Source organism: Fulvia fulva, chromosome 10 (genome assembly GCF_020509005.1).
Source record: "Fulvia fulva chromosome 10, complete sequence".
Lineage (NCBI taxonomy): Eukaryota > Fungi > Ascomycota > Dothideomycetes > Mycosphaerellales > Mycosphaerellaceae > Fulvia > Fulvia fulva.
In genome coordinates, this window is record NC_063021.1 from 3,978,322 (window position 1) to 4,002,312 (window position 23,991).

At 53.2% G+C, this 23,991-nt stretch overlaps 10 protein-coding genes across 10 annotated transcripts; 4 read left to right on the top strand and 6 right to left on the bottom strand.

The window, feature by feature from the left end:
• Positions 1 to 575: 575 nt before the first annotated feature.
• Positions 576 to 3,700, bottom strand: CLAFUR5_12507 (Calcium-transporting ATPase sarcoplasmic/endoplasmic reticulum type; the record flags this gene model as incomplete). The annotated part of the gene is made up of 3 exons (XM_047911655.1): positions 576 to 995; positions 1,054 to 3,527; positions 3,583 to 3,700. 3 exons carry the CDS (start codon positions 3,698 to 3,700, stop codon positions 576 to 578), a joined length of 3,012 nt encoding a protein of 1,003 aa, XP_047767422.1.
• A 1,854-nt stretch (positions 3,701 to 5,554) lies between these two features.
• Positions 5,555 to 7,314, bottom strand: CLAFUR5_12508 (Acetamidase; the record flags this gene model as incomplete). Its single annotated transcript, XM_047911656.1, has 4 exons — positions 5,555 to 5,694; positions 5,748 to 5,829; positions 5,882 to 6,483; positions 6,516 to 7,314. The coding sequence occupies 4 exons, from the start codon at positions 7,312 to 7,314 to the stop codon at positions 5,555 to 5,557; spliced, it is 1,623 nt and encodes a 540-aa protein (XP_047767423.1).
• Positions 7,315 to 7,927: 613 nt separating this feature from the next.
• Positions 7,928 to 8,788, top strand: CLAFUR5_12509 (5'-hydroxyaverantin dehydrogenase; the record flags this gene model as incomplete). The annotated part of the gene is made up of 3 exons (XM_047911657.1): positions 7,928 to 8,073; positions 8,137 to 8,202; positions 8,254 to 8,788. The coding sequence occupies 3 exons, from the start codon at positions 7,928 to 7,930 to the stop codon at positions 8,786 to 8,788; spliced, it is 747 nt and encodes a 248-aa protein (XP_047767559.1).
• Positions 8,789 to 9,061: 273 nt separating this feature from the next.
• On the bottom strand, positions 9,062 to 9,708 carry CLAFUR5_12510 (uncharacterized protein; the record flags this gene model as incomplete). Its single annotated transcript, XM_047911658.1, has 2 exons — positions 9,062 to 9,633; positions 9,687 to 9,708. The coding sequence occupies 2 exons, from the start codon at positions 9,706 to 9,708 to the stop codon at positions 9,062 to 9,064; spliced, it is 594 nt and encodes a 197-aa protein (XP_047767067.1).
• A 707-nt stretch (positions 9,709 to 10,415) lies between these two features.
• Positions 10,416 to 10,949, bottom strand: CLAFUR5_12511 (uncharacterized protein; the record flags this gene model as incomplete). Its single annotated transcript, XM_047911659.1, has 1 exon — positions 10,416 to 10,949. The coding sequence occupies one exon, from the start codon at positions 10,947 to 10,949 to the stop codon at positions 10,416 to 10,418; it is 534 nt and encodes a 177-aa protein (XP_047767066.1).
• A 368-nt stretch (positions 10,950 to 11,317) lies between these two features.
• CLAFUR5_12512 (Autophagy-related protein 22) lies at positions 11,318 to 13,105 on the bottom strand (the record flags this gene model as incomplete). Its single annotated transcript, XM_047911660.1, has 2 exons — positions 11,318 to 12,924; positions 12,973 to 13,105. 2 exons carry the CDS (start codon positions 13,103 to 13,105, stop codon positions 11,318 to 11,320), a joined length of 1,740 nt encoding a protein of 579 aa, XP_047767008.1.
• A 441-nt stretch (positions 13,106 to 13,546) lies between these two features.
• Positions 13,547 to 14,521, top strand: CLAFUR5_12513 (Formyltetrahydrofolate deformylase; the record flags this gene model as incomplete). Its single annotated transcript, XM_047911661.1, has 1 exon — positions 13,547 to 14,521. One exon carries the CDS (start codon positions 13,547 to 13,549, stop codon positions 14,519 to 14,521), a length of 975 nt encoding a protein of 324 aa, XP_047767007.1.
• Positions 14,522 to 14,787: 266 nt separating this feature from the next.
• On the top strand, positions 14,788 to 15,228 carry CLAFUR5_12514 (uncharacterized protein; the record flags this gene model as incomplete). Its single annotated transcript, XM_047911662.1, has 1 exon — positions 14,788 to 15,228. The coding sequence occupies one exon, from the start codon at positions 14,788 to 14,790 to the stop codon at positions 15,226 to 15,228; it is 441 nt and encodes a 146-aa protein (XP_047767065.1).
• Positions 15,229 to 16,276: 1,048 nt separating this feature from the next.
• On the top strand, positions 16,277 to 17,539 carry CLAFUR5_12515 (Trichothecene C-3 esterase; the record flags this gene model as incomplete). Its single annotated transcript, XM_047911663.1, has 1 exon — positions 16,277 to 17,539. The coding sequence occupies one exon, from the start codon at positions 16,277 to 16,279 to the stop codon at positions 17,537 to 17,539; it is 1,263 nt and encodes a 420-aa protein (XP_047767064.1).
• Positions 17,540 to 19,134: 1,595 nt separating this feature from the next.
• On the bottom strand, positions 19,135 to 19,374 carry CLAFUR5_14681 (Ecp25; the record flags this gene model as incomplete). The annotated part of the gene is made up of 1 exon (XM_047913829.1): positions 19,135 to 19,374. The coding sequence occupies one exon, from the start codon at positions 19,372 to 19,374 to the stop codon at positions 19,135 to 19,137; it is 240 nt and encodes a 79-aa protein (XP_047767500.1).
• Positions 19,375 to 23,991: the final 4,617 nt, after the last annotated feature.

Consider the following 23,991-nt stretch of genomic DNA (forward strand, 5'->3'; position numbering starts at 1 on the left):
TCCATTCAGACTCCTAGAGATAGAATCAATGCTTGCAGAGATGCACACTGTTCTTGACAAGATAGAGAAAGGGTTGAACATGATTATAGTCTGCGAATCGAATGGGAAGAGTAGAGTGCAGACCAGGTGTCAGATCAGAGATCTGGGAATCTCCTTGTGTTGTATGTTTGTTGCTTTTTTGCCTAAACTTCTGCTCTGTGCGCCGATGTGAAGCCGGGACCGTGGAGGCTGTGCGAAATAGTGATCGAGGTAACTCTTCTTTGTCCTACTTCGGAATGGAAGCTTCTTCCGTGGCAATAGTTACGTGGAGGGTCTGGCGATGGTTTGGATGGTCTGACTCTTGGTGACTTCACGGTCGACACAGGTGCTGGAGGTATTCGATGATATGCCATTTTGGTCGAGTTCTGTAGCATGTGGCAGTGGACTACGTTCATCGTCCCTAAAGCCATGAGGCATGAAGCGGACAGTGTAACGTATCTCGACAGCGTGGCACGCATGAAACGCAGACAGAGCTCGTGAGATTTTGTGTAGGCTCTACTCTATACTATCTAAGCGTTCCCTCTCTACTCAAGAAGCTAGTCAATCTTCTTCCTCTTACCGGCAGTCGCAGCCGCCTCCGTAGTCTCCATGAAGAAGCTCCTCTCCATGAACTTGAGACCTTCATCGATGAGGATGATAGGTGCACTCCAAGCCAACACGATCTTCCACTCATCCCAACCGATGGGAACAATGCCAAAAATGCCTTGCAAAAACGGCGTGTACAGAAGACCAAAGTGGAGGACCATGGACAGGGTGATGGCGTAGACCAGGATCATGTTCTTCCAGAGTGGCAGGGTGACGAGCGATTCGGAGGAGGAAAGGGCGTTCATGGCGTTGAGCATTTCGATGACGACCAGGATGGAGAGGGAGATTGTTGAGGCTATGCGGGAGGCGTCGTTGGAGAACATTTCGCAGCCGAGTTGGGGGAAGGTGGATTTGCAGCTGTGGAAGTGGGTCTGTGAAGGTGTTAGCATGACGGTCAAGTTTCTTGTGCGGTACGACGACAGGACTTACGAGTTGGTAGAAGCTGATCTGTGGACCACCCTCGTAAAACATGAACCACCAAGCGTATCCTCCGACTGTGGCCAGGCCTACGTAAGTTCCTATCACCATGTAACGGAAGAACAGCCAAGCGCCGATAAGTGGCTCGTCACGCTTCCTTGGTGGTCGGTTCATCACATCGTGGTCCTTGGGGTTGAAGCTGAGTGCTGTTGCTGGAAGACCATCGGTGACCAGGTTAACCCAAAGGAGCTGGACTGGAATCAAAGCCTCGGGCATGCCAAGTGCGGCGGTCAAGAAGATGGAGACGACCTCTCCAATGTTGGATGAGATCAGGTAGCGGATGAATTGCTGGGTGTTGTTGTAGATGCTGCGACCTTCCTCGACGGCCAGCTCTATTGTCGCGAAGTTGTCGTCGGCGAGGACCATGTCGGCGGCCAGCTTGGCGACATCAGTACCAGTGCCCATGGCGACACCAATGTCACTCTTCTTCAGTGCGGGGGCATCGTTGACACCGTCTCCGGTCATGGCTACGACCTCGCCAGATTGTTGAAGGAGATCGACAAGCTTTGACTTGTGGCCTGGTTCAGTACGTGAAAACAGAGATGCAGTCTTGGCGGCTTTTAGCTTCTCGCTCTCGCTGAGCTCATCGAATTGTCGTCCAGTGTAGCTCTTGCCTGTGAGGTCCTCGTTGGGTCCAAATACACCAATCTGTCTGCAGATCGTCTCGGCAGTGTTCTGGTTGTCACCAGTGATGACAACAACGCGGATGCCTGCCGAGCGGCATTTCGTAATGCTATCTGCAACCTCAGGTCGAGGTGGGTCAAGCATGCCAACAAGACCCAATAGTGTCATGCCTTGCTCCAGCTGGTTGTACTCCTGTGACGTCTTTGCGGTCTTGGTGAGTGGTGAAGTGACATTGTTGACACTGGCCAGGGCAATAACCCGGAGTCCCTTGTTACCAAAGTCCACAACCTCCTTCTGCAGGACAGATGCAAGCTTGCTGTTGAGCTGGACTTGCTTGCCATCGCTGCCGACAAGACAGTGTGTGCATCGTTCGAGAATCGATTCTGGGGCGCCCTTCACCAATAGTCGCTGGGTGCTACCACTGTTGACGAGCACAGACATGCTCTTTCGGTCTCGCGAGAACTCATATGTTCGTAGCTTGTGGGCCTTGTCTTCGTAGTACTTGCTTGCGAGGTGGCGTTGTTGGTCTGGCTGCAGGCTTCGCTTCTGGGTGTTGTAAGATTGATCGGGAGTGCCGACCTTTTCGGCCAGAGTTCGTAGGGCACCTTCAGTAGGCTCGCCGACGTTGGTGAAGAGACCCTTCTCGCTGTCATATGCCAGCTCAGCATCGTTGCAGACCGCTGCGACCTCGATCATCTGAGCGATCGTCTTGGATGCTGCTGCTGGGGACTCGATGACCTTTTCGCCGCGCCTGACAACGCCTTCTGGGGCAAAGCTTGTGCCCTCGACTTCCAACTCATCCAGACCGGATTGTGACTCGTTGACGTAGACTATCCTGTTGACGCTCATCTGGTTGGTGGTGAGGGTTCCAGTCTTGTCGGAACAGATGACACTGCAGCTTCCAAGAGTCTCCACAGATGGCAAGCTGCGTACAATTGCGTTCTTCTTCGCCATGGTCCTTGTTCCTAGCGCAAGACATGTGGTGATTACAACAGCCAGACCTTCTGGGATCGCAGCAACACCGAGAGACACAGCAATCTTCAGGTAGTAGATGGCGCCCTTAGTCCAGGAACCGCCGAACGATGGATCGTTGAAGTGACGAATGTTAATCAACCAGACCAGAACGCAAATACCAGAAATGACCTTCGCAAGTGTGTCACCAAAGTCGTTAAGCTTCTCCTTGAGCGGTGTTGGCTGCGAGATCTGCGAGGTGATGCTCTCGTGGATGTCACCGATGGCGGTATTCGTTCCAGTAAGGACGACAACCGCATGCGCATGTCCAGTAACCACGGTTGTGCCCGAGAACAGCATGTTGACCTGATCTTGCTTGACAGCTTGCGCATCCTTGATCGCATCCGTGTCCTTGCCCACGCTCTCGCTCTCTCCAGTCAAGATACTCTGGTCCACGCGGAAGCTGTTGCTGTTGATACTCAACACTCTGCAGTCTGCCGGAATCTGGTTGCCGACTGCAACATCCACGATATCTCCCGGAACCAGCTCATCTGCCTTGACCGACTTGATCTTGCCATCTCGAATGACCTTTGCACTATTCGCGCTGTACTCTTGCAACGCCGCAATCGCCTTCTCCGCGGAGCTCTCTTGACTGACACCGACGATCGCGTTCAAGATGAGGATGGTGAGGATGACGACGGGGTCAACGAATGCGGTCCAGCCTTCCTCCTCATCGAAAAGCGCGAGGACGAAGGATATCGCGGCGGAGCCGAGTAGGATGATGACGAGCTGGTCCTTGAACTGCTCCAAGACGAGCTCCCAGAGCGGCGTCGCGGGGTCTTCTGGGATGGCTGTGTGGCTGTCAGATATGTCTCGTCAAATGCCTCATCTTCCTGTTGCACATACCATTTCGGCCATGTTTCTGTCTCGAAGCTCCAACAGCGCTCTCTGAGAGACCTTGCTGCTCTGACACGTTGAAGTGCTTCAGCACCTCCTGCGGCGAGCGCACATAGGCGTTGTCCATGATGCGACCTCTTTCTGCAACACAATGTGGTACCTCCTCTTGGTAGACTCGATCTAAAGTGGCTGGAAGGTTGCTCTTATCATGTCTCGTGGCGACGGCGACTTTTCGGACTCGAGGATTAGTGGGGTGTGATGCTCACGACACGTAGCATCAACCAGGCGCGTAGGAATCTGGTGGAAGAATAAGAGAGAAAGTGTTGATGAATGATCGTGTTGTTACCAATCTGAAGAAGACACCTATGCTTGCCCCACGATCGTCGACTTTTGGATGCAGGGTTGCTTCGTTCCTGCAGCTCGAAAGCATCATCATCCCGTGCCATACAAATAGCTCCGCAGCTGCAAACACATGGTAGCAACATGTCACACGTCTCAGCAACGCGTTCACATGCATTGCAATTGTCCCCAGGCCTGGTGGCAGCTCACTGACCACCTGCGACGAGCACGCCATCGCATCGGCCATTCAATTGATGTGCCATGAACGTTCCACTAAGTTTTGACGCGCAACCTCGGCTCAAAGAATGGCCACAGCTGCCGAACTCATGGATATGACAAGCTGTGACATGTTGTGAGACACGAGATAAGTCGGACAATGAGCGTATAACGAGCAGACTGGTGGCTTTTGACAATACACGCCCAAACACTTGGCCGTTGGCAAACATGGCAGAGCCGGCACGATCAAAGAGGACTGGAGCTGATGAACACTCAACACCACTGGGCTAGTTCTGGTTAGCAGATCAGATGGTGAGGTCCTAGGAGTTGGGCAGAATCGATATCGTCTGCAGATCCGCCCGTCAACTGGGACATCTGCACGATCAGCTGACCTCGACCTTCGAGACATGGACCTGCGCGCGTTCGATGTGATGTTCAGAAGGTCGCGATGCTATCGTCCTTTCGTCACATGGCATGCAAGTAGTTGTCACGGCCCAGATCCGCCAGTCACTGACTCTTCTCGTTGACTACTTCAACAAGGCGTCCATCACGAGTTGCCAGCTTGCCTCCCCTCCCCCCCCCCCCGGCAAACAACGCCTTGAACGTCGAGAACATCTGGGCCGGCCGTGCACACCCACGTCGCACCGCATGGCAGAAGGTCCTGCGTACCAAATTCGTCATTCTCGCCAGTGGGACCTACAGTTGCCGCACTAGCAAGCCGTCGAACCTCAGGAACTCGGTGGAGCAGAGAAACAGCAAGCCACTATTCGACACCCTCCAGCACTTCATGAAGGCAGCCGAGATCCGCGCCCTCAACCTGGGCCCGGTGGGCTTCGTTCCAAGTCGCGGAAGTATCACAAGCGCAAATATCTTCTCTTTTGGCGTAGTTATCACCAGACTCCCAAGACAAAATAATCCTCAGGCTCCGCAAGGCATAAGCTCGTAAGTGGATATATGTGGCACTGAGCAGGGCAGACTGGCATGAGTGCCATCGACGTCGCACCATCTACCACAATATCGAGCAAGACTGCCTCACAAACTCGAGAACCAGATCCCCTTGAAGTTACTGGAGCGCGTTAACCTGGACTCGAAGGCGTGCCTCGCGTGGACGATCGGAGAAGAGCGACAGAACTACGAACCAGCCTCAGGATGATGCCAAACCGAGACGATCAGCTTGACATCAAGTAGAGGCGTCGAACATGTGAGTCGATGCTATCCACCCAGTTTGAAGATGGTCAACACGAGATTGAATGGCGATCCGACCCAGGTCTAGTAGTTGCTCACACAATACGATAGGCAGCGGTATCGTGAGCTGACGCTGTGCTGACAGCCGATTATTATTGAGAGGAAGACTGGCTATTACTGCTTGTTATGACTCCGTGACCACGCAACGGCGGTGCTACGTTCACGACCGCTCGACAGGACTTCATAAGGGCGATACCCTGCGATCGGCAATCTTGAGACATTGATCAATCACTCGCGCAGCTGAGATGAGCTCCTCGTCCTCGAATGGGCGGGTCACTAGCTGGATGGATGTTGGTGCACCATGCACGTCTTCCGCTCGATCTGCGATGTGTCAGGTCGGATGATTTAAGATAAGGCACAATAAGTCAACTCACATGGTCGGTTCGGATCTTCCACTGCCAGATCGTCCTTGTCAATAGCCTTATCCGCCTTGCCAGCTGGGATGATGACACCCGGCTACTGTCTCGTGTCAGTAGATATGTGACAAACATAGTATCCTGTCACATACCTGCAGTAAGTTCCACACTACTGTATACCACGGCATACCATACGTATCATGCGGCACAGCCGTAGTCTGTGCGCCGGGGCACAAGATAACGTCAAGCTTATTTGCTGACCACAGCGCATGCCATTGGTCCTTGTAGGCGCCGGCGGCAGTGTTGATGTCGAAGACATCGTCCAGAGTGTAACCTCCTTCCTTCTCCTTCGCGATTGTCCACACATGTCGTTGCAGAGAAGGGATGATAGGCTCGCTACCAGCTTGAATGTTCTGTAGCCATACTTTCGTGTTATCGAGTGACCAGTAGTCGGTAGCGATTTCGCCGGCTTCTCTGAGTGAGGGGATGTTGTTCAGCGGGATGATTTCGTGACCGGCTGCTGCTAATGCCTTTGCGGTAGCTTCGAGTGCTCGCCGCACAGGTGGATGGATTGGAAACTCGGCGTCTTCTACAAAGTACCCGACCCGTAGCTTCGTTGGCTGGGTGCTCGCAGCATCCGCTCTCCAAGGATACGCAATCGCCGAAGAATCTTTGTTCCACGGCTTCGCATCGATCACCGAACGTGTCAACAACTCAAGGTCTTCGAATGAGTTGGCCAATGGTCCCGCACATGCTGGGAAGCCAGGTGAGCCTCGTCGCGAGCACCAGGCTCCATTTCCCAGTGGTATGCGACCCGGCGTTGGCTTGAACCCGTAAGTCCCATTGCAAAGCGCTGGAATACGGACACTGCCACCATGTCTGTGCCAATACCAATGACAGATCCACGAATGGCTACTAAAGCACCCTCGCCACCACTGCTACCGCCGGCCCCCAAGTTCAGACGATGGGGATTGAGGGTCCGGCCGAAGACGTTGTTGTGGGAATCTGCTGTCATCATGGTCAAGGGTATGTTTGTCTTGCAATACAAGATGGCTCCGAGCTCGAGCAAGACGTCGACCAAATACGAATTCGTCGCAGGCTTTGGCTGATCCAAGTACGATACGAAACCAAGCGTAGACTGAACGCCAGTATAGTGAAAGCAGTCCTTGATACTGACGGGCACTCCATGCAATGGACCCACTGGTCTGCCATGATCGACGAGATACTGATCCAGCCACTTCCCACGTGCAATAGCATCGTCGAAGAGCGTCTCGGTGAGGCAGTTCAGAAGCTGTTGAGCTATCGATGCTCTCTTGCAGAACGCAATTGCTACGTCTTCAGATCTGAGTGGGCCATTGGAGACGACTTTGGCCAGAGAGACGGCATCGAAGTTCTGCGTGATCTGAAGCTCTTCCGGGGTCAGGATGCCGCATTTGGCGGGAATGTCGAGGACGTTGTCGCTGGATGTCTCGTCGCTCTTGAGGTATTGGGCAGAGAGTCGCCAGGCGTGAGGGATCTTTGCGAGCTCGGCTGCTCTCTTTGCGGCGGCTTTTGCTTGCCAGGAGTTGTCTTTGTGGTCGCTCATAGTGGACGAGGTGAGTAGATAACACGAAGAAGAGCATGGAGAGGGTATAGATAAGAGCACAAGACCTCGCAACGAGCGCGAGGTGCTGGCCGAGACCCGAGTTTAACTGCCAGATGCCTCATGACTAGGGTTGATCCTGATGCTTGTGCAGCTGCAGGTGGATGAGTAAAGAAGGATTGAGGGCGGGGGGAGACCGCGCTTGCTCGGAAAACGCAAGGCCATCGGGTACGGAAAATCAGAAAGTCCGAGTACCCATCATCTCCTTCCAGGTCCATCGAGATGCCCTGACAACCCGTACATCATCATGTTTCAGCTTCGATAGGGCTGAGCGACGACAACGCAAGAAGAGGCAGTTCTGGATCATCGGCCGCACGGCACCGTCCTCCATCAATGGCTTCGTAACAAGATGCCGCCCATGCGCGGCCCTTGATTTGTTGTCATCGTTGGGATTTGGACCGAATGAAGACATGATGTCGAAGGTGTATGACGGTGATGTAGTCAGGACACTTATAATAGCCAGAGAGCTGGTCACAGATTCCTCCGGATTCGAACAAGCCGGACAACATGGCAAATTTCGAGACTTCCTAACCTGTGGATTGTTCCAAGCCAGTAGATGCAGCTCGTCTTGCCCAAAAGACTGCTGTTGTTACAGGAGGTCAGTTTGCGCGAACAGACTGCCAGTTCTCAAAGACAATCTGATTGTCAAAAAGGCGCAAGCGGATTGGGTCAGGCCTATGTCAGAGCACTGGTAGCTGCGAAGTGAGTTCCCAAGTGAGTTGATGAGTACCCGAGGGGACCGTGAACTGACAAAGATCAACTTAGTGTACACGTGTGCTTCGGAGACGTCGATGGAGCTGAGGGTCAAAAGCTGGCCGCTGAGCTGAAAGGGTAGGAATCTCCCAACACACCTTCCACAATCCAGCGACTGACGCACTCCAGAACAAAATTCGTCCAATGCGATGTCACCAAATGGCAAGACCAACTCCAACTGTTCCAAAAGGCGGCCGCTTCCTCCCCAACAGGCAAGATCCACTACGTCGTAGCAAACGCAGGTGTAGCACGAAAACATGAAGTCTTTCAATCCGACAGCGATGGCCTGAAAGAGCCAAACCTGAGCATTGTCGACATCAACCTAAAAGGAGCTCTCTACACCACGAAGCTTGCAATGCATTACTTCATCAAGCAGAACGGCACAGAAGTGCCGTCTTCGCAGGAAGATACCTGCCTGGTCTTGATCGGCTCTGGCGCCTCCCACCTCGACGTCCCACGAGGTCCACAGTACTCGAGCACCAAATGGACGATGCGGGGGATCATACACTCCATGCGAAGGACTACGCACTTCTATGGCAGTCGGATCAACATGATATCCCCATGGTATGTGAGGGCCAAGATTCTGTCCGAGCAGCTTTCCAGCACGTCCAAGACTCGGGAGTGGAATTTGCGGAGGTGGAGGACGCTGGTCGGTGTCTTCTGAGGATTCTTAGTGATTCTAGAATCAATGGACGATCGCTTTTCATTGCTGCGAGGAAGTGGTCGCCTTCAGGATATTTGGATCCGGACTTGGACGGGCTGCCGGACTGGAATTTGATCCGAGAGATTCAAACGGACCCAAATGCGGTCTGCACAGGCTGAAGCTGGTCTGTTTCTGGAGCAGAAACTACAGATGACGAAGTAGTGAGCAGAGTACAGCAGCTTGAGGTCCACTTGGACAGCAACAGATCAAAGTCACCACATCACTTTTCGCCACTTACTTCTCAGCAACGACCCACCCATCCATAGCCATATACCTCGCCCTCTCATCCTCCGCCCACTCCCCAAACTTCCTCTCCGACAGATCAAAAAACGTCTCATCCTCAAACCCCATCATCGGCCCATACCTCCTCGCACTCTCCACCATGCCCCCAGCCCACATCCTCCTCCCCTCACGCCCCGAGAACCCCCATCCAGCACAACCGGCCTGAATTCTATCCAACGGAAAGCCTGCCTCATGGACCCAGACCTGGGTGGTCCGTCTAGCTTGCAGGAGCTGTGGGTTCAGCTTGACGGTGGTCTCGCGGTAGACTGTCATGGTGGGGCGCTCGGCGACGTGGAAAGCGTCGGCTGTGTCGCGGATTGCAAGGAACCCGCCTGGTCTAAGGAGGCGGTGCAGCTCTTTGAGGGCTGAGAGGGGGGTTATTAGGTGGAGCAGGACTTGGTAGGCGTGTGCGATGTCGGAGGAGTTTGCGGGCATGGTGGCGAGGGCAGATATTTCGCCGATGTGGAAGGAGACGTTTGTGAGGCCGGCTTGTTTGGCGGCTTTTGTGGCACTCGCGATGTACTCTAGAATCGTGGTGAGTGGTCCCGTGTTCAGAAGCTTGGCTGGAGAGACTCACCATGATTGACATTCACACCCATTACTTCACCTTCAGGACATCTCTTCGCAAAGTCCAGCGTGATTGTCCCAGCCCCACATCCAAAGTCCAGGATTCTGCTGTCTGGCTTCAGGTATGGTATTAAATGAGTAGCATGCTCAGCGACTGTCCTCTTCGAGAACAATTTATCGAACTGGCTGTAAACAGTCAGTTCGGCGCTACCTGATCGTTGCTGGACGCCATGCGAACCTCTACCTCAGGGAACGATACTGGTACTAGTCAACTATATATGGGCTGCGCTTGCTGCCATATATCGATCTCAAACCAGCGTGCAGGGCACATGGAGGCCTCCAGGTAAGAGCCGAGCTCGGTGATCATCCTACGAGCTGCCGCATGTGGAAATTTTGCATTTTCTGAAGAGAGAGAGAGCTCCAAGCCATAGCGTCTGTTCTGCATTGCACTAACGATTCATTTGTCTGGCCGATGACAGGCGTCGGGTGAACACGAAATTTGATCGAAAGGCCATAATGTCTGCTTGGCCGCGAAAAGACCGCTGCAGAGCTCTTCGTAAGCCCGAGATGCAAAGATTGATGGTTGCGAACACTGGCTGCAGCCCTCTTCATCTGCGAGGAACATGGCGGCCACTGGGGTATGACTGGACTGCCCACAGCTCGAGATTTCGCATAGAGCGTCGCGCATACGTACATGCACCTATGCCCTCTTCCAAAGACACCGTTCTCACACCGCACCTTAAAGCGCATAAAACAAACTCGCGCCCTGCAACACCGCATCAATCTTGCCCGCTGCCAGCGCGCCCGCCGCAACCTGATCCAAACTCAACTTCGCTCCCACCGCCAGCGAAAACGTCTCATGATCATATTTCAAAAGATCAATAGTAGCCTTGACCAAACTCGTCAACTCCGCCTGATCAAACAGCGGTTTCTTCGCCTTGATCACTTCGATCCCCTCCGGAATAGACACTCCAACTGAATCGTCCACGTGGTCGACGATTCTCTTGCTTTCTGCAGAGGTGAAACGGGGCGAGGCGTTTGCGTCGGCGAAGCCTTGGCGGTTGATGGCGTGGACGGCGAGAGAGGCGTTGAAGACGGGGGAAGCTTCTTGGATTCCGCCGGTGTAGGCGGTGACTGCGGCGGTGAGGGCGCGGACTGTGGTGTCGATGCCCGTTATGTCGTCGAAGACGGCTTGGGCGTCGCGTTTGATGAGATTTGGGGTCGTGGCTGCTATGGCCAGTGGAGCCAGGAAGAGGAGGTTGAAGACGCGCATGTTTGATGAGTTGAGGTGCAGGTGTTGTACTGGTCTTGATATGGTCGTAAGGTTGTTGCTGTGCTACTTGGACTTTCTTTGTTCTTGTATTCATGCAAGGCAACTCTACGCCGAGGTGATCTGCAGGCGTGCGTTGCATCATTGGTACTCGCTCAGACAGGTACCCAACAGCTAGGCCGTTTTGCCAGCAAGTGCCTGAACAGAGTTTGGCTTGGAAGAGCCGCGTGAGGGTTCCTGCACTGCATCGTGATGATGCGAGCTGTACGAGTTTGTTAAGTTGCACATGTCAACCACATGTGGCTGTTGTGCATTGACCGAATACAAATGCAGATGCCGGAAAGTCTATATGTATTCAGTTTGAAATTGCTCTATCGCTGTGCTTCATCTTCATCGTCAGGCTGCTGTCGTAAAAGTCCTTCACCGGCATCCGTCTCACGTTCATCGTCGTAGTCCTGCATCGTGATGCCGCCTGTGGCATGTGCGATGTGCTTCGACATAGCCACGGCCTCTGCCCTGCCTTTCTGGACGTCGACCAGGTACACCAGCGGCATTGGCAACGCGATCAGTATAGCCAGAAAGCCAAAAGCAGGTCTGATGGTTCCGACAGCATCCACCATCGCACCGACAATGGCAGGTCCTACCGCAGAGCTGCCCTTGTCCGTGATGGCATACAAAGCATAAAATGCAGCTTCACTTCCAGGCGGAATGATCTCGCCATAGAAAGAGCGGCAATAGCTCGAGAGGCCACCCATTACGAAGCCGTGCACGAAGCCGAGAGGGTAGATTTCCCACGCTTGCTGGAGGCCCAGCACGCCCCAGGATTTGATGAATGGTACGAACCCCAGCAGACCGTACAGCGGAATGATTTCCATAATGATCATGCAGCCGATGATGGTATGCTTCGTCTGCAGTTTCAGCCTTCTCAAGATGTGTGGCCAGGTAAAAGCGCCAGCAATACCGGAAAGCGTGGCTGTTATGGAAAGCAGAGCAATAGCGGTCGTGCTCATTTCTAGTTCGGTCCGTGCGAACATGATCGCTGTACCGGACACGGTGGCGATGGCATCCGATAGGAGGAACCACGCAATCAAGAACACCCAAACTTGGCGCAGCTTCGCGGCAGTCTTGACAGTCTTCCAGACTGAGCCCCAGGCAAAGACGAGGTATTGCACCACAGCTGGCAGCTTCGACTTCCAAGGTTGCACCACTCTCAGTGACGGCCCGGGACGATCGCGTAGCCAGAGAGATCCTGGCAATGTGAGCAGAGACCAGCATACTCCGACTAGCAACAGCACACAGCGCAACGGCGTGGACTCAGATGCAAAGTTTGCTTTCTTCAGCAAGACGAGCAGAATGATGCACAGAATCTGTACCGAGACCGCCGCTGCATACCCCAAGCCCACGCCTTTGGACGAGATCTGGGTCGACAGCTTGAGCTCCGGCGAAGTCTTGTCAGCCTGACCGCATGCTGCCTGACTTTTGGTCTGAGCATGCGATACTGTCGGATGATTCGCAGCAAGCAGCGGCAAGAACGAGTTAAGCAACACGAACGTCGAGCCGAGGCAGACCACGCCAATGATAGTGAACAGTGACCCCAAGAGGTAAACCTTCGGCCACACAAAGACCATCGACATGGTCAGAAAGGCTCCAGTGAAGGCGAAGCCCATCATGAGACGCTTCCTGTAAGTGCCATAGTCGGCCACTGGACTGAACGAGATCAAGACCAGCGCCTGGACGAACACGGCCATGCTGAACGTGTACATGGCGAAGCTCTGAGTTGCGATAGGGCGTCCGAATGGCCAGATCACGCATTGGTTGCTCAGGTCATCGTTGCTGGACTCTGCGGCGCGAGCGACAGTTTCGGCAAGTCTTCGTGCGGCGTTTCCTGCCTTGGGCTTGATGCAGGATGAGACGCCATCGCTGCGGAGTACACCAGCTTCGCGTGCGAACTGCTCGAGCGTCACGGGGGCGAAGGAGCCTACAGAGCGTAAGTGCTTGTTCATTACCTTGTGTTCCACCTGCTTACCAACTCCGCAGACAGCATAAATCTCAGCTGCCAGGCCAGTGCTGTACCATCCCCGGAGCTCTCGCTCTGATGTCGGGCTCACGTCTTCGTTGTCATAGCGCGGAGCTCGAAAGCTATGCTCTGCCTCTGCCATTCACGAATGTCTGGGCGTGGGTGGTGTTTGTTTGTGCCATGGCGGCCATGTCAACAGAAAGAAGAATCGAGGTGCCGCGTCATTCCGATGGATTGAGATGTTCAGGCCATGCATATTACGCTAGCCTCAAAAAGAGTGATCGGCAGCGCTGGCCGCACCTGCATCTCCCAGTCTTGTCTCGGCCAACACATGCGTGCAGCAGCTTCCTCCTCCGCTGACAGGTGAATGGAATGGTATAGACACTATCATTGCGCTCTGGCTGCTACAAATGCGCAGGAGTGAAGCACAGCTAAGTTCTAACGTCTTCCCCGTCATGTCCATCCCCTGCTCCGCCGGTTTCGGCTCGTCCCAGACTCCGTGCACGCTCTTACCCGATTTTGCCCTCAATTATGAATCATGCCATACGTGGACATTCAGCACTCCAGCTCCTGGCAGCAATTGATGGCTGCCCTGCGCTGCTTCTCTCGAACATCGGCATTCAACACAAGCTCGAGATTCACTGCACCCGTCGCCGGCCGAGCATTCCATCGAGCGAGCTTCGCCACAAAGTCCAGATCCACACCCATCAAAATGTCCAAGGACCACATTCTCACGCTGTCATGCCCAGACAAGCCAGGAATCATCCACACGGTCACTGGACTGCTGGCAAAGCACAATCTCAACATCCTGGACCTGCAGCAATTCTCCGACCCTGATCTGAACAAGTTCTTCATGCGAGTACATTTCGGGCATGCGGATTCGACAGAACACTTGGCGCAGCCTTTCGCCGAGCTCAAAGATGACCTGAACATGGACTACGACATCGTGCCAACATCTCAAAAACCACGCGTGCTCATCATGTGCTCCAAAATCGGACACTGCCTCAACGACCTGCTCTTCCGACAAAAGACCAACCAGCTCAACATCGAGGTGCCATTGATCGTATCCAACCACCCTGAATTTGAATCCCTGGCCAAGAGCTACGATGTCCCGTTCCACCACTTGCCAGTCACGAAGGACACCAAAGCCGAGCAGGAAGGCCGCATTCTGGAGTTGGTCAAAGAGAACAAGGTCGACCTCATTGTCCTTGCACGGTACATGCAAGTCCTCTCCCCAACTCTCTGCGAAGCGATGAGTGGCAAGATCATCAATATCCACCACTCCTTCTTGCCTTCTTTCAAGGGTGCCAAGCCGTACCACCAGGCGTATGACCGAGGTGTGAAGATTATGGGCGCGACGGCACATTTCGTTACGGCGGATTTGGATGAGGGTCCGATAATCGAGCAGCGTATCACTAGAGTTGACCACAGCATGCAGCCGAAGGAGTTGGTGGAGGAAGGGTCAAATGTGGAGACGCAGACTCTGGCTGCGGCGGTCAAGTGGTGGTCGGAGAAGAGGTTGTTTCTGAATGGAACGAAGACTGTTGTGTTCAACTAGAATCGTAGAGAGAGGGTATAGATGATTCGAATGATCACACTTGAAAATCAAAGTCCAGGCTCATCGCAGAATGTTCGTTGCAGATTCAACCTGTGTGCTCAGACTGTTCGCTTCTTCCAAGCTGCTGGTAGACAGAAAGGTCTCATGAAAGTGATCCATACGAAGACTCAATGCCCTCAGCAAACACGCCTGGGACACATATCATCATCGCACATAACCGCTTCCCGCAGAGGAAATCTCCACACTCACCTTCCCAACAAACCACAATGGCAGCAACTCCGTCAAACCCACCCAACACCGCCTCCTCCAACTACCACGCCATCACCGACCCGCGTTGGAAAGCCCTCGCAACAAAACTCTACATCTCAATGTGGTACCCATCCGAAGCCTCCGCCTCCGAATCCGACATCCCCGACGACCTCGCAATGCCAGCTGCCGGCTGTGTAACGCAAGATTTCGAGAGGGCTCTGGGGCAGCTCGCGCATGTGTATGAAGTCGCACAAGAGAAGGGTGTCCCTATCGAGCGGTTGCGCACGGCTATGGGATCTTATGATGTGCAGACACCCCAGGAGATTAACATGCGCAGTGAAGCGGAGGCAAGGGGGTATGCTTTGCGGATTTTGGGGGCGGGTATTGCTGCGTCGAAGGCGTGGAATGAGGCGATGAGGAAGATGAGGGAGAGGGCTGAGGAGATGGGGGGGGCTTGAGGGGTGGGATGGGGTGGGGTGGGATGGTATGTGGGTTGTTTGTGATGGGTGTGCGTGTGAGTGGGCAATATCGATCGGCGCGTGGCTTTGGTGGATCGGTTTGAGATGTGTAGTTGTGTTCATTGATCCGGCGAGGTTGTTCTGCCTTATGTTGCGCCTCGCAGCTCAAGTTTCGTCTCCTGAATTCCTATGAACAGCTTCGCATCCTGGGGATAGCAGTGTAGAATTCTCCCTCTTGGTCGATGAGGGAGGAGTCAGATGAAATAGAAAAGAAGAAGGCCTTCTTCCTATGTCGTACGGCGATCGATGAGGGAATCGGGAGTACCCTCGATGATACACGAAAGTCAGGTCGTTCGTGTCGTTCGTAGCTTTGCGACGGACTCGTGCCTATGGCGCTGACTTGCACAGATGGAGTCTCCACGGCGCGCATGTACAGCCATTGCCTGAGCGACGGGCAGCATTACTGTCCTTCAGAAGCCGTGTGACTTAACGATCCTTCTTATCAACAAAGTGGCGGGAAGGAAATCCTTCTCGTGGTTGACCGGGGAATACGAGATGGAAGAGGAAAGAGGTTCGTCTTCGTGTGGCATACGAACTTTGGCGAAGCAAGGCTCGGCACGTCGGCAAGCTCGCGCCGAGAGAGGAGAGAATCTGCAGCTAGCGAACGTTTCGATCCTCCACTGCGACAACAACGCACGTGCAACGTCACCACCACCGCAGAATCGAGCAGTCGTGATCATCGTCATGGCAGGATCTGGGCGTTCCACTAGACGCTTACGAAGCGATTGCACGAGCGTGCCGCTTACCACATGTGGCAACTCATCCGAACTACACGGCCTCGGTCTCTTCGCAAAATGACCTCACGAGACGTTATACCATGTTTTGTGCATGATGACAGGCGGCGCAGATGGCACGTCCGGATAGTTTGGTAACGAGGCAGTGTGCAGTGTCTTCAAAGGTGGGTGTTCACCCGGTCTCTTTGTTGTTTCTCTCGTGACCTTTACCAACTCATCTCCTTCAAACAAACGACTGCCCAGACCCAATCAAGATGAAGGCAACTCTCATCCTCAGCGCCCTCGTGGCGGGAGCCCTTGGTCATGACCGTCAAGCAATGATGAGTCGGCCATCTACAGGTCCAAATGGAACAGCTGCTCAGATACTCGCACCACAGCAAGATCCTTGGTATTCTGCACCAGCGAACTATGAATCTGCAGCTCCGGGCACGATCCTCAAGATCCGGCCTGCCGCTGGCAACCTCACCTCTGTGCAGTCGAACTCTAGCGCAGCTTACAACATCCTCTACCGGACGACGGATAGCCGGTATAACGCTACATGGGCTGTAACAACACTCTTCGTGCCTGCCAATGCCAGCAGCAACGACAAGCTGTTGTCGTACCAGATCGCATACGACTCAGCGGACCTTGACGCCAGCCCATCTTATGCTCTATACTCTGGACCCTACCCTGACATCGTCACTGCTCTCGGCCAAGGATGGTTCGTCAATGTTCCAGACTACGAGGGACCACTGGCATCGTTCACGGCAGGCGCCATCTCAGGCCACGCAACTCTTGACTCCGTCCGAGCAGTCCTTGCCTCTGGTCTCGGTCTGAACACCACTTCCGCGAAATATGCCATGTGGGGATACTCAGGTGGCGCATTGGCTAGCGAGTGGGCAGCTGAGCTCCAAGTTCAATACGCCCCAGAGCTCAACTTCGCAGGTGCAGCGCTAGGCGGCCTCACTCCCAACATCAGCAGCGTGTTGTTGGCCGTCTCTGGCAGTCTTCAAGCCGGTCTTATCCCAGCTGGCATTCTTGGCCTGGCATCTCAGTACCCAGAGCTCGACCAATACCTGACCGATAACCTGAAGACTGATGGTGAATTCAACGCCACTGGCTTCCGTGAAGCCACAAACTACACCGTGACCGAGGCAATCGTCGCTTTCGCCAGCCAGGACATCACGCAGTACTTCTCCAACGGCGCAGGCACTCTCTTCGACCCCATTCCAAGATCCGTCATCAACCGCGAGGGCATCATGGGCTACCACGGCGTTCCAAAGATGCCGGTCTTCGCATATAAGGCCATTATGGATGAGGTCAGCCCTGTCAACGACACCGATATTCTGGTCGATCGATACTGCCAGATTGGAGCGACCATCAAGTACGACCGTAATACTATCGGATCGCACTCGACCGAATCGGGCAACGGAGAAGCACGCGCGCTGTCGTTCTTGAACAGCGTGTTGGGTGGAATGTATAATGCGACAGGGTGCCAGATTCAGAATGTGACTTTGAATGGCACGATGAGCTCGTAGAATTGCGAGATCATGAGGGATGACAGTTCCCATTGTGATGTACATACCTTTAACGGCCGATACCAAAATCAATGTACAGCGAACAGCATTCGACATGGTCTTGCCTATCAACACTGGTCGCTGTGGGAAGGATCACGAGAAGAAAATTACTACTACATCGCACAACTTTGTGACAGACTGAATATTGGCTGACATTGCAGCACCTGCTTCCAGATGTCAACAACAGCGTTCGAAAACTTCCTCACAGCTGAGACAGATCTGCTCCCGAGCGTAAGGACATGTATAGTCGTCTTCAACATGTACATCTCTAACCTCCCAAGACAGCAGGGACTATCGGCCGCACTCGAAAGATACAAAAGCATTACATTTGGTCTGTCGATCATTCATCATGACTTTGATGGCCTCGAGCAAGATCGGTCGATTCTCACTCTCTTCTTTCGCCGTGTGTCGAGTTTGATGACGTTGAAGATGCTATCCGTGCCATCGTAGAGCAGGAGATATCGGCCACAATTCTGTCTGCACAGAACGCCCCATTAGGATCACAGGCACTGGTCCTCTTCATCCTTGATCAAAACGATGTCGTTCTTGGCAAACGACTGAACGGGGATGTCGAAGGATTGAGCGATATGCGAGCTGTCAGGTGCGTGCATTCCAAGCTAGGGCTGAATTACAGTACCTTCAGGCGCCACAGCTTCAGCTGAGAGGTCAGTATACAATGTGCGACGATGTCCTCGTCCCTCGCACATCGCAAATCGTATCTCGACAGTGATCTGTAGCCTGCCGTTCTGAATGGGTGGGCCACGCTTCCATCACAAGTCGCGCTCGGGCTGTACTACGTGCAAAGAAAGATGGGTAAAGGTAACATGTTCAAAAGTCTGGTGAATCGCGCATTCAAACCCACTGCCGCCACAGTGCGATGAGACCAAGCCTGTATGCAGACGGTCAGCCAGTGCAACGATTTGGTTGTGTATAGCGGCTTACGCGTGACCAAGATGCGGACGCATGAACCACACTTGCATATACAGGATATTCGAGCAGCGAGCGGCTCCGAAAGCATCCTCGCCCTCACCAACAAGCTCTAATGGGTCGCCTACGGCCCACCATGATGTCGACTTCGACCCAACAGACCTGATGCTCGTGGCTCTTTACACGACCGTCACAGCGCTAGTATCGAATTTAGTAGGTCCCGAAAGTAGCGATAGGCGAAGAGTAGCCACAAGTAGACGAAGGGTAGCGATAGGCAAGGTAGCAATAGTAAGACTAGTAACAGCGAGGCCAGTGACAGTGAGGCCAGTGACAGTGCGGCCAGAGACAGTGAGGCCAGAGACAGTAAGAGCGCCTTCGGCGCATAGATACGAGGCAGGCATCGCCACCTCCCAGCACAGTTTTACCAGTATATATCAATATACACGTATGTCTTGGTCTAAGGACGCGCCGGACTCGTGTAATGAGACATCTTTTCCAGTCGACTATGACGATCGTGTAGAGAACTAGTCAATGTTACTCGTAGTCCAGTGAACATAAAGCGTCGACGCAGTTGTCTGCTTGAATCGTACCTTCCTTTCTTCAGCCGCTTCTAGGTCATGTACTGCCTCTTATTTGCATATGGCCTGAGACCATCCTTCCTCGCAACCGTCGCCAACTATTTTAGGGAGGCCGCAGTACTGGATACATCCCTTCTTCGCGCAACAATTTGCGCAATCGTGGTACGTCGGCACATTGCCACTTGCCGTGCATTGGATGCTATCTCGAGCTATGACATTAACCTGATCGAATGGGTTCGGCATTGCCATGACGATTGTTGCGAACGCTGCGATCGAGGTGAATGCTTTCATGTTGAGAGTATTGACAGATAATGGGTACGCTTGATGTTGATGTATAATGAATTCAAACGATAAGATGTGGATAGGGCATAAGACGGCATCTTATACTTGTCGCAACCTCTATCAAAGCAAAACTCCGCAGTGGTCTCGTCGAGTATACCCGGTATTCGTACGCGTAAAGTCGGTGGCTACATCCTAGATTGGAAGCTTACGTTCGAGGAGAGTTGTGATGCGTCGAGCTTAGCTAACTTCTGTTTCGGCGTACGCGGATGATATACTCCCATGGTTACCCTTGTCTAACGGCCGCTGTGAGGTGCTTTCTTATGCCGGAGTATTAGATAGCGCAATGCCTTACCCTAGCGATAGTAGCATCGACGGACACGTTGAAGCGGCAGCGGTATGCTTGTTAGCGGGTAATATCGGAACCGCATACCTAGGTAAGCATGCATTTTGAGCCATGTACATAGCAGCTGCAGAGCTATAAATAACTACACTCTATCACGTTAGAAGTGTGGGAAGTTATTGTACGGGCTCATATAGGGTGTTTCAAAAGCAGGTTGTATATTACATATGTCTATCTAGAATAGACAAGTGTTGCTCTTGGAGAGGCTGCAGGTGACTAATCAGTCACCTGATTCTTAGCGTACGTGGCCTCAAGTTTTGATGATGGGATGTTGCCCATGTGCACGCTCGGATCGCGACACACCCCCTTAGCTCGTGCGCTGGAGTGAATGAGCTGATTCCTATGTGATCGCGTGCACCCTGTCATAACCACCCCCCCCTACCTATGGCAGTGACGTCAGGCCCTCGGTGTTGCTGCTGCTGCAGTAAGGGTAAGTCAGCTGTTTCAAGTGAAGTGAGCTGAGGTAAGTGAGGTGAGCTTTGTACTCCTTCCCTTATGCCTCACTTTCACTGCTGCCATTGTTACCTATATTATAAAGCATAGATTATGTGACTGTTGCCGGTAAGATGGCTCAGGTGATGGTCCCGTTACACGGACTTTTACTTAGGTGTGCAATCATCTCACCTACCGGTAAACATTAGAAATCCTAAGTTCAATCTAGGGGTAGCCTTAGTCCTATCGTATGCTTAAACATATAGATAGATAGATAGATTTGTCATTCCCCTGTTCTAGGACCCTATCCGGCCTATGCAGGTATATATCTATTGTTATATACAAAGGGAAACCCGAATAGGTGAAAACCCTTCCCGCCCCCGACTACTCCTTGTCTAGTTTAGCTTTCCCTCTGAACGTACGTAGTCCATGTCACTACCCCGTTAGCCCCCGCTCCTAGCCGGTCTCGTCGCGCTGCGTCGTGTCCTCTCTTCCTGCACTGCTCCTACTAGGCGGTACTGTTCTAGCCAGCCCTTCTCTAGTATCCAGTTCGTAATACGCCGTAGGTCCTCAGCGTTATTAAGAAGTGCCCCAATCGTCCGGTTCCTCGCCTTTGCCATCCACTCCCCCCTTCCTAGCGACCACCTCGGACAGACGAGGAGTGCGTGCCGTACGTTCTAGGAGCGATAGCCGTAGGGGCAGCTAGTATTCGTGTATCCTAGAACCTTTCTCTATAATAGGTACCCCTAGAGGCCGATGTGTTCGCTTCGCAGTTGGGTTGCTATGCTACTCTGTGCCCTCGTAAGGCGGTAGTGGATAAGCTTCGGGGGGTGCTTGACCGCGGATTTTGTAGCTGACCATTCCTTAGGTTGTCCCGCTAGCTAAGGGCGTCCACTATGCCCTACAACCTGGTTGTTCCACCTCTCTTTCCATAGTTGTTCTATAAACGATTTCTTACCTTCCTATTATGTTACTAGCTGTTCGTCCCTTGCCCGGTAGTTCGGCTCGTTTCCGGGTCGAATGCCCCTATACGCTAGTACTGATTCGCGGGCCCTTGCGACTGCACTGGCGATGACCTTCTGTACTGGGTACTGTGCCGACTTGCCTAAGTAGGAGGTCCGTAGTCTATAGATGTATAGGTCGATCGGCGGTATAGCGGTCTCGTGCTTAAGCATCCTCGTTAGTGTCGACTTATATACCCCGGTGACCTTCCTTAGGCATTGGTTTTGGATCTTCGCTAGCGGCGCGACGAGTCCCTTCGATAGGCAGGCCCTCTCGCCTAAGGACTATACTTGGCTGCTATAGGTAAGGACTGGCCGTACAATAGCCGTATATAGAAGTCGTGACTACCGGAAGTCCGCCCCCTATATGGACGCAGTGAGCCTCTGGTATGATGCTATATTCTGTTCAGCTTTCCGTAATATTGCCTATACGTGCTTCCTCTACCGTAGCGCCGGGTCCACCTATAGTCCGAGGATCCTGAGCTGATTTGCCGGGTTAGTCGTGTGCCCCTATATCTGGATAGAAGCTTGCATATTATGGAACCGTGGCCGGCGCGTAGAGTGTATTAGATTGTACTTTTCTGGGGCAAACCGAGCCCCGTGCCTCCTAGCCTAGTCCTCGCAGATCTTGTGCTTCTCTTCTAGTAGCCTACAGTTCTCCTCAGTCGAGGAAGACCACGCTAGGATGTTTGTGTCGTCTACGAAGCCGCTCGCAGCGGTGTTCTGGGATTCTAGGGCTAGGAGCAGCGTCGCTATAAAGAAGAGGAACAGAATAGGTGCTAGCGTTGAGCCCTACGGGATTCTAGTGTGGACTGCTTGAAATGGGCTTCTGTACTAGCCGACCAGGATCGACGTACTACGGTTTTGGAGGTAGGACCGTACGAAGTTGACAAGCCACTCAGGGAGTCCCTTCGACCTTAGGATGTAGAGTAGCCGCGGGTGTGACACGTAGTCGAAGGCTCCCGATATGTCTAGGCTAAGTAAGGAAGCCACCTTGTCCCTATTCTTATACCAGATAGCCTTTACCTAAGAGGTGATAAGTTCCATCGCGGATAGCGTCGATCGCTGTAGGCGCGCACCCATCTGGGTGTCCGGGAGTAGGGAGTGTTCCTCTACCGCCTCGGAGAGTCTCGTTGTAACCAGCTTCTTAAGCGCCTTCCTAAGAGTGTTAAGGAGCGCAATTGGGCGGTACGACTTCACCTGCGTATAGTCTTCCTTCTGCGGCTTGCGTAGGACCACTGTCGTCGATTGTTTAAAAGCTATCGGGTAGTACCCGGTCTGTAGGCAGGCGTTGAAGATCGCTGCAACTACTAGGGCTAGTTGATCTCTACACTTCTTTAGTAGCTCGTTTGGGATCCTATCCGGCCCCGGGGCTTTCTTCGCCGGTAACTTCCTTAGCATAGCGGCAACTTCTCCCTCGGACACCTCCTGTTGGACCGCGATGCTAGGGGCTAGGGGAGTAGAGCTGTTTATGTCGCTTAGATCAGCCTCGACTAGGGGCGGGAAGAACTTGCTAGCCAGTAGACGCGCCTTGGCCTCGGGGTCGCTAACCGGGCCACTAGGCGATTGTAGCGCTAGGATAGAGAAGGAGGGGCCCTATGTAGGGTCCTATCGGGCCCATTTCGCTAGCTTCTACATCCTCTCTAGCTTGCCGGCGATTTCTTCCACTGTGGCCCTCCAGCCGACTGCTTTCTCCCTTCGTATTATGGCTTTCTTCTGTTGGTATGCCTCCCTATATACGTTCCAGGCCTCCTCGCTATAGCTGCTCGTCCATACCCGGCGGGCTCTCCTTGCTTCTCTTACTACCGCAGTGCACTCCGGCGTCTAGTATAGTTTGGACCATGTCGTTAGTTAGGCAAGCGGAACGTGAAGTGAGGTCGCTTTTCTTATTTCGTCTGTCAACCCCTAGACTGCTTCGTCTATCTCGTCTTTACTGTTGTATTGCTGCTGCGCGATCTAGACTAGCCTCTTAGAGTCATCGAGGTACGCCTAGATGTTGGCCCAGTGGGCCTTTCCCTAGTTTGGCTTAGGGGTTCTCGCTGGTGTGCGTTATATCTATGTCGTAATAGAGGTCCTGACTAGCATGTGGTCTGACGACGCCTCGAGTTCATGTTCGATCCCATAGTAGGTTACCGTGTGGTAGTGGCTATCTGAGATCTAGGAGAGGTCGATCGTGCCTTGGAGTCCCCCTCTCTTCCAGGTGCCCAGGTTCTTCGGGGTATTGAGGGCAATTGCGTTGCTCGCTATCAAGTCGAGTACTTCGTCGGCTATAGGGTGCGGCTGCATAAGGCTTTCCTAGGAAGGGTAGTGTATGTTGAAGTCTCCTACTACGATGTAGCACCCTTGTCTCTTGAGCGCACTGTCTAGGTGTCTGTAGACCCCTAGGTCGCGGCTAGACCTCGAGGCTGGCGGTTGTATGTATAGGTTGTGTATCTAGGTGCTACCTACGTAGAGGGAGGTAATATCGCCCCCGCCTTCTTCGTCTGCGTAGTACACTACCTCCTAGTCGGATTCTAGTATGTCCTTGCTGACATAGAAGCACGTGCGGGGTCTGCCGTCGCCTCGTAGGCATGTCGTGTAGCCTGGTGACTTGTAGGTCGTTGGTCTCTTATAGTGCGGGTTAATCTATAGCTCCTAGATTGCAAGGACGTAGTGGACGCGCGGGTCCGCCTCGTGTAGGAAATGGTTCTAGACTATATCCTTGCTATAGTTGACGTTATACTGGATGATGCTAAGCGTATCGAGGCTAGTTATCGGCATCGACAATCATTTCCTCTATATCGTCCTGTGTCC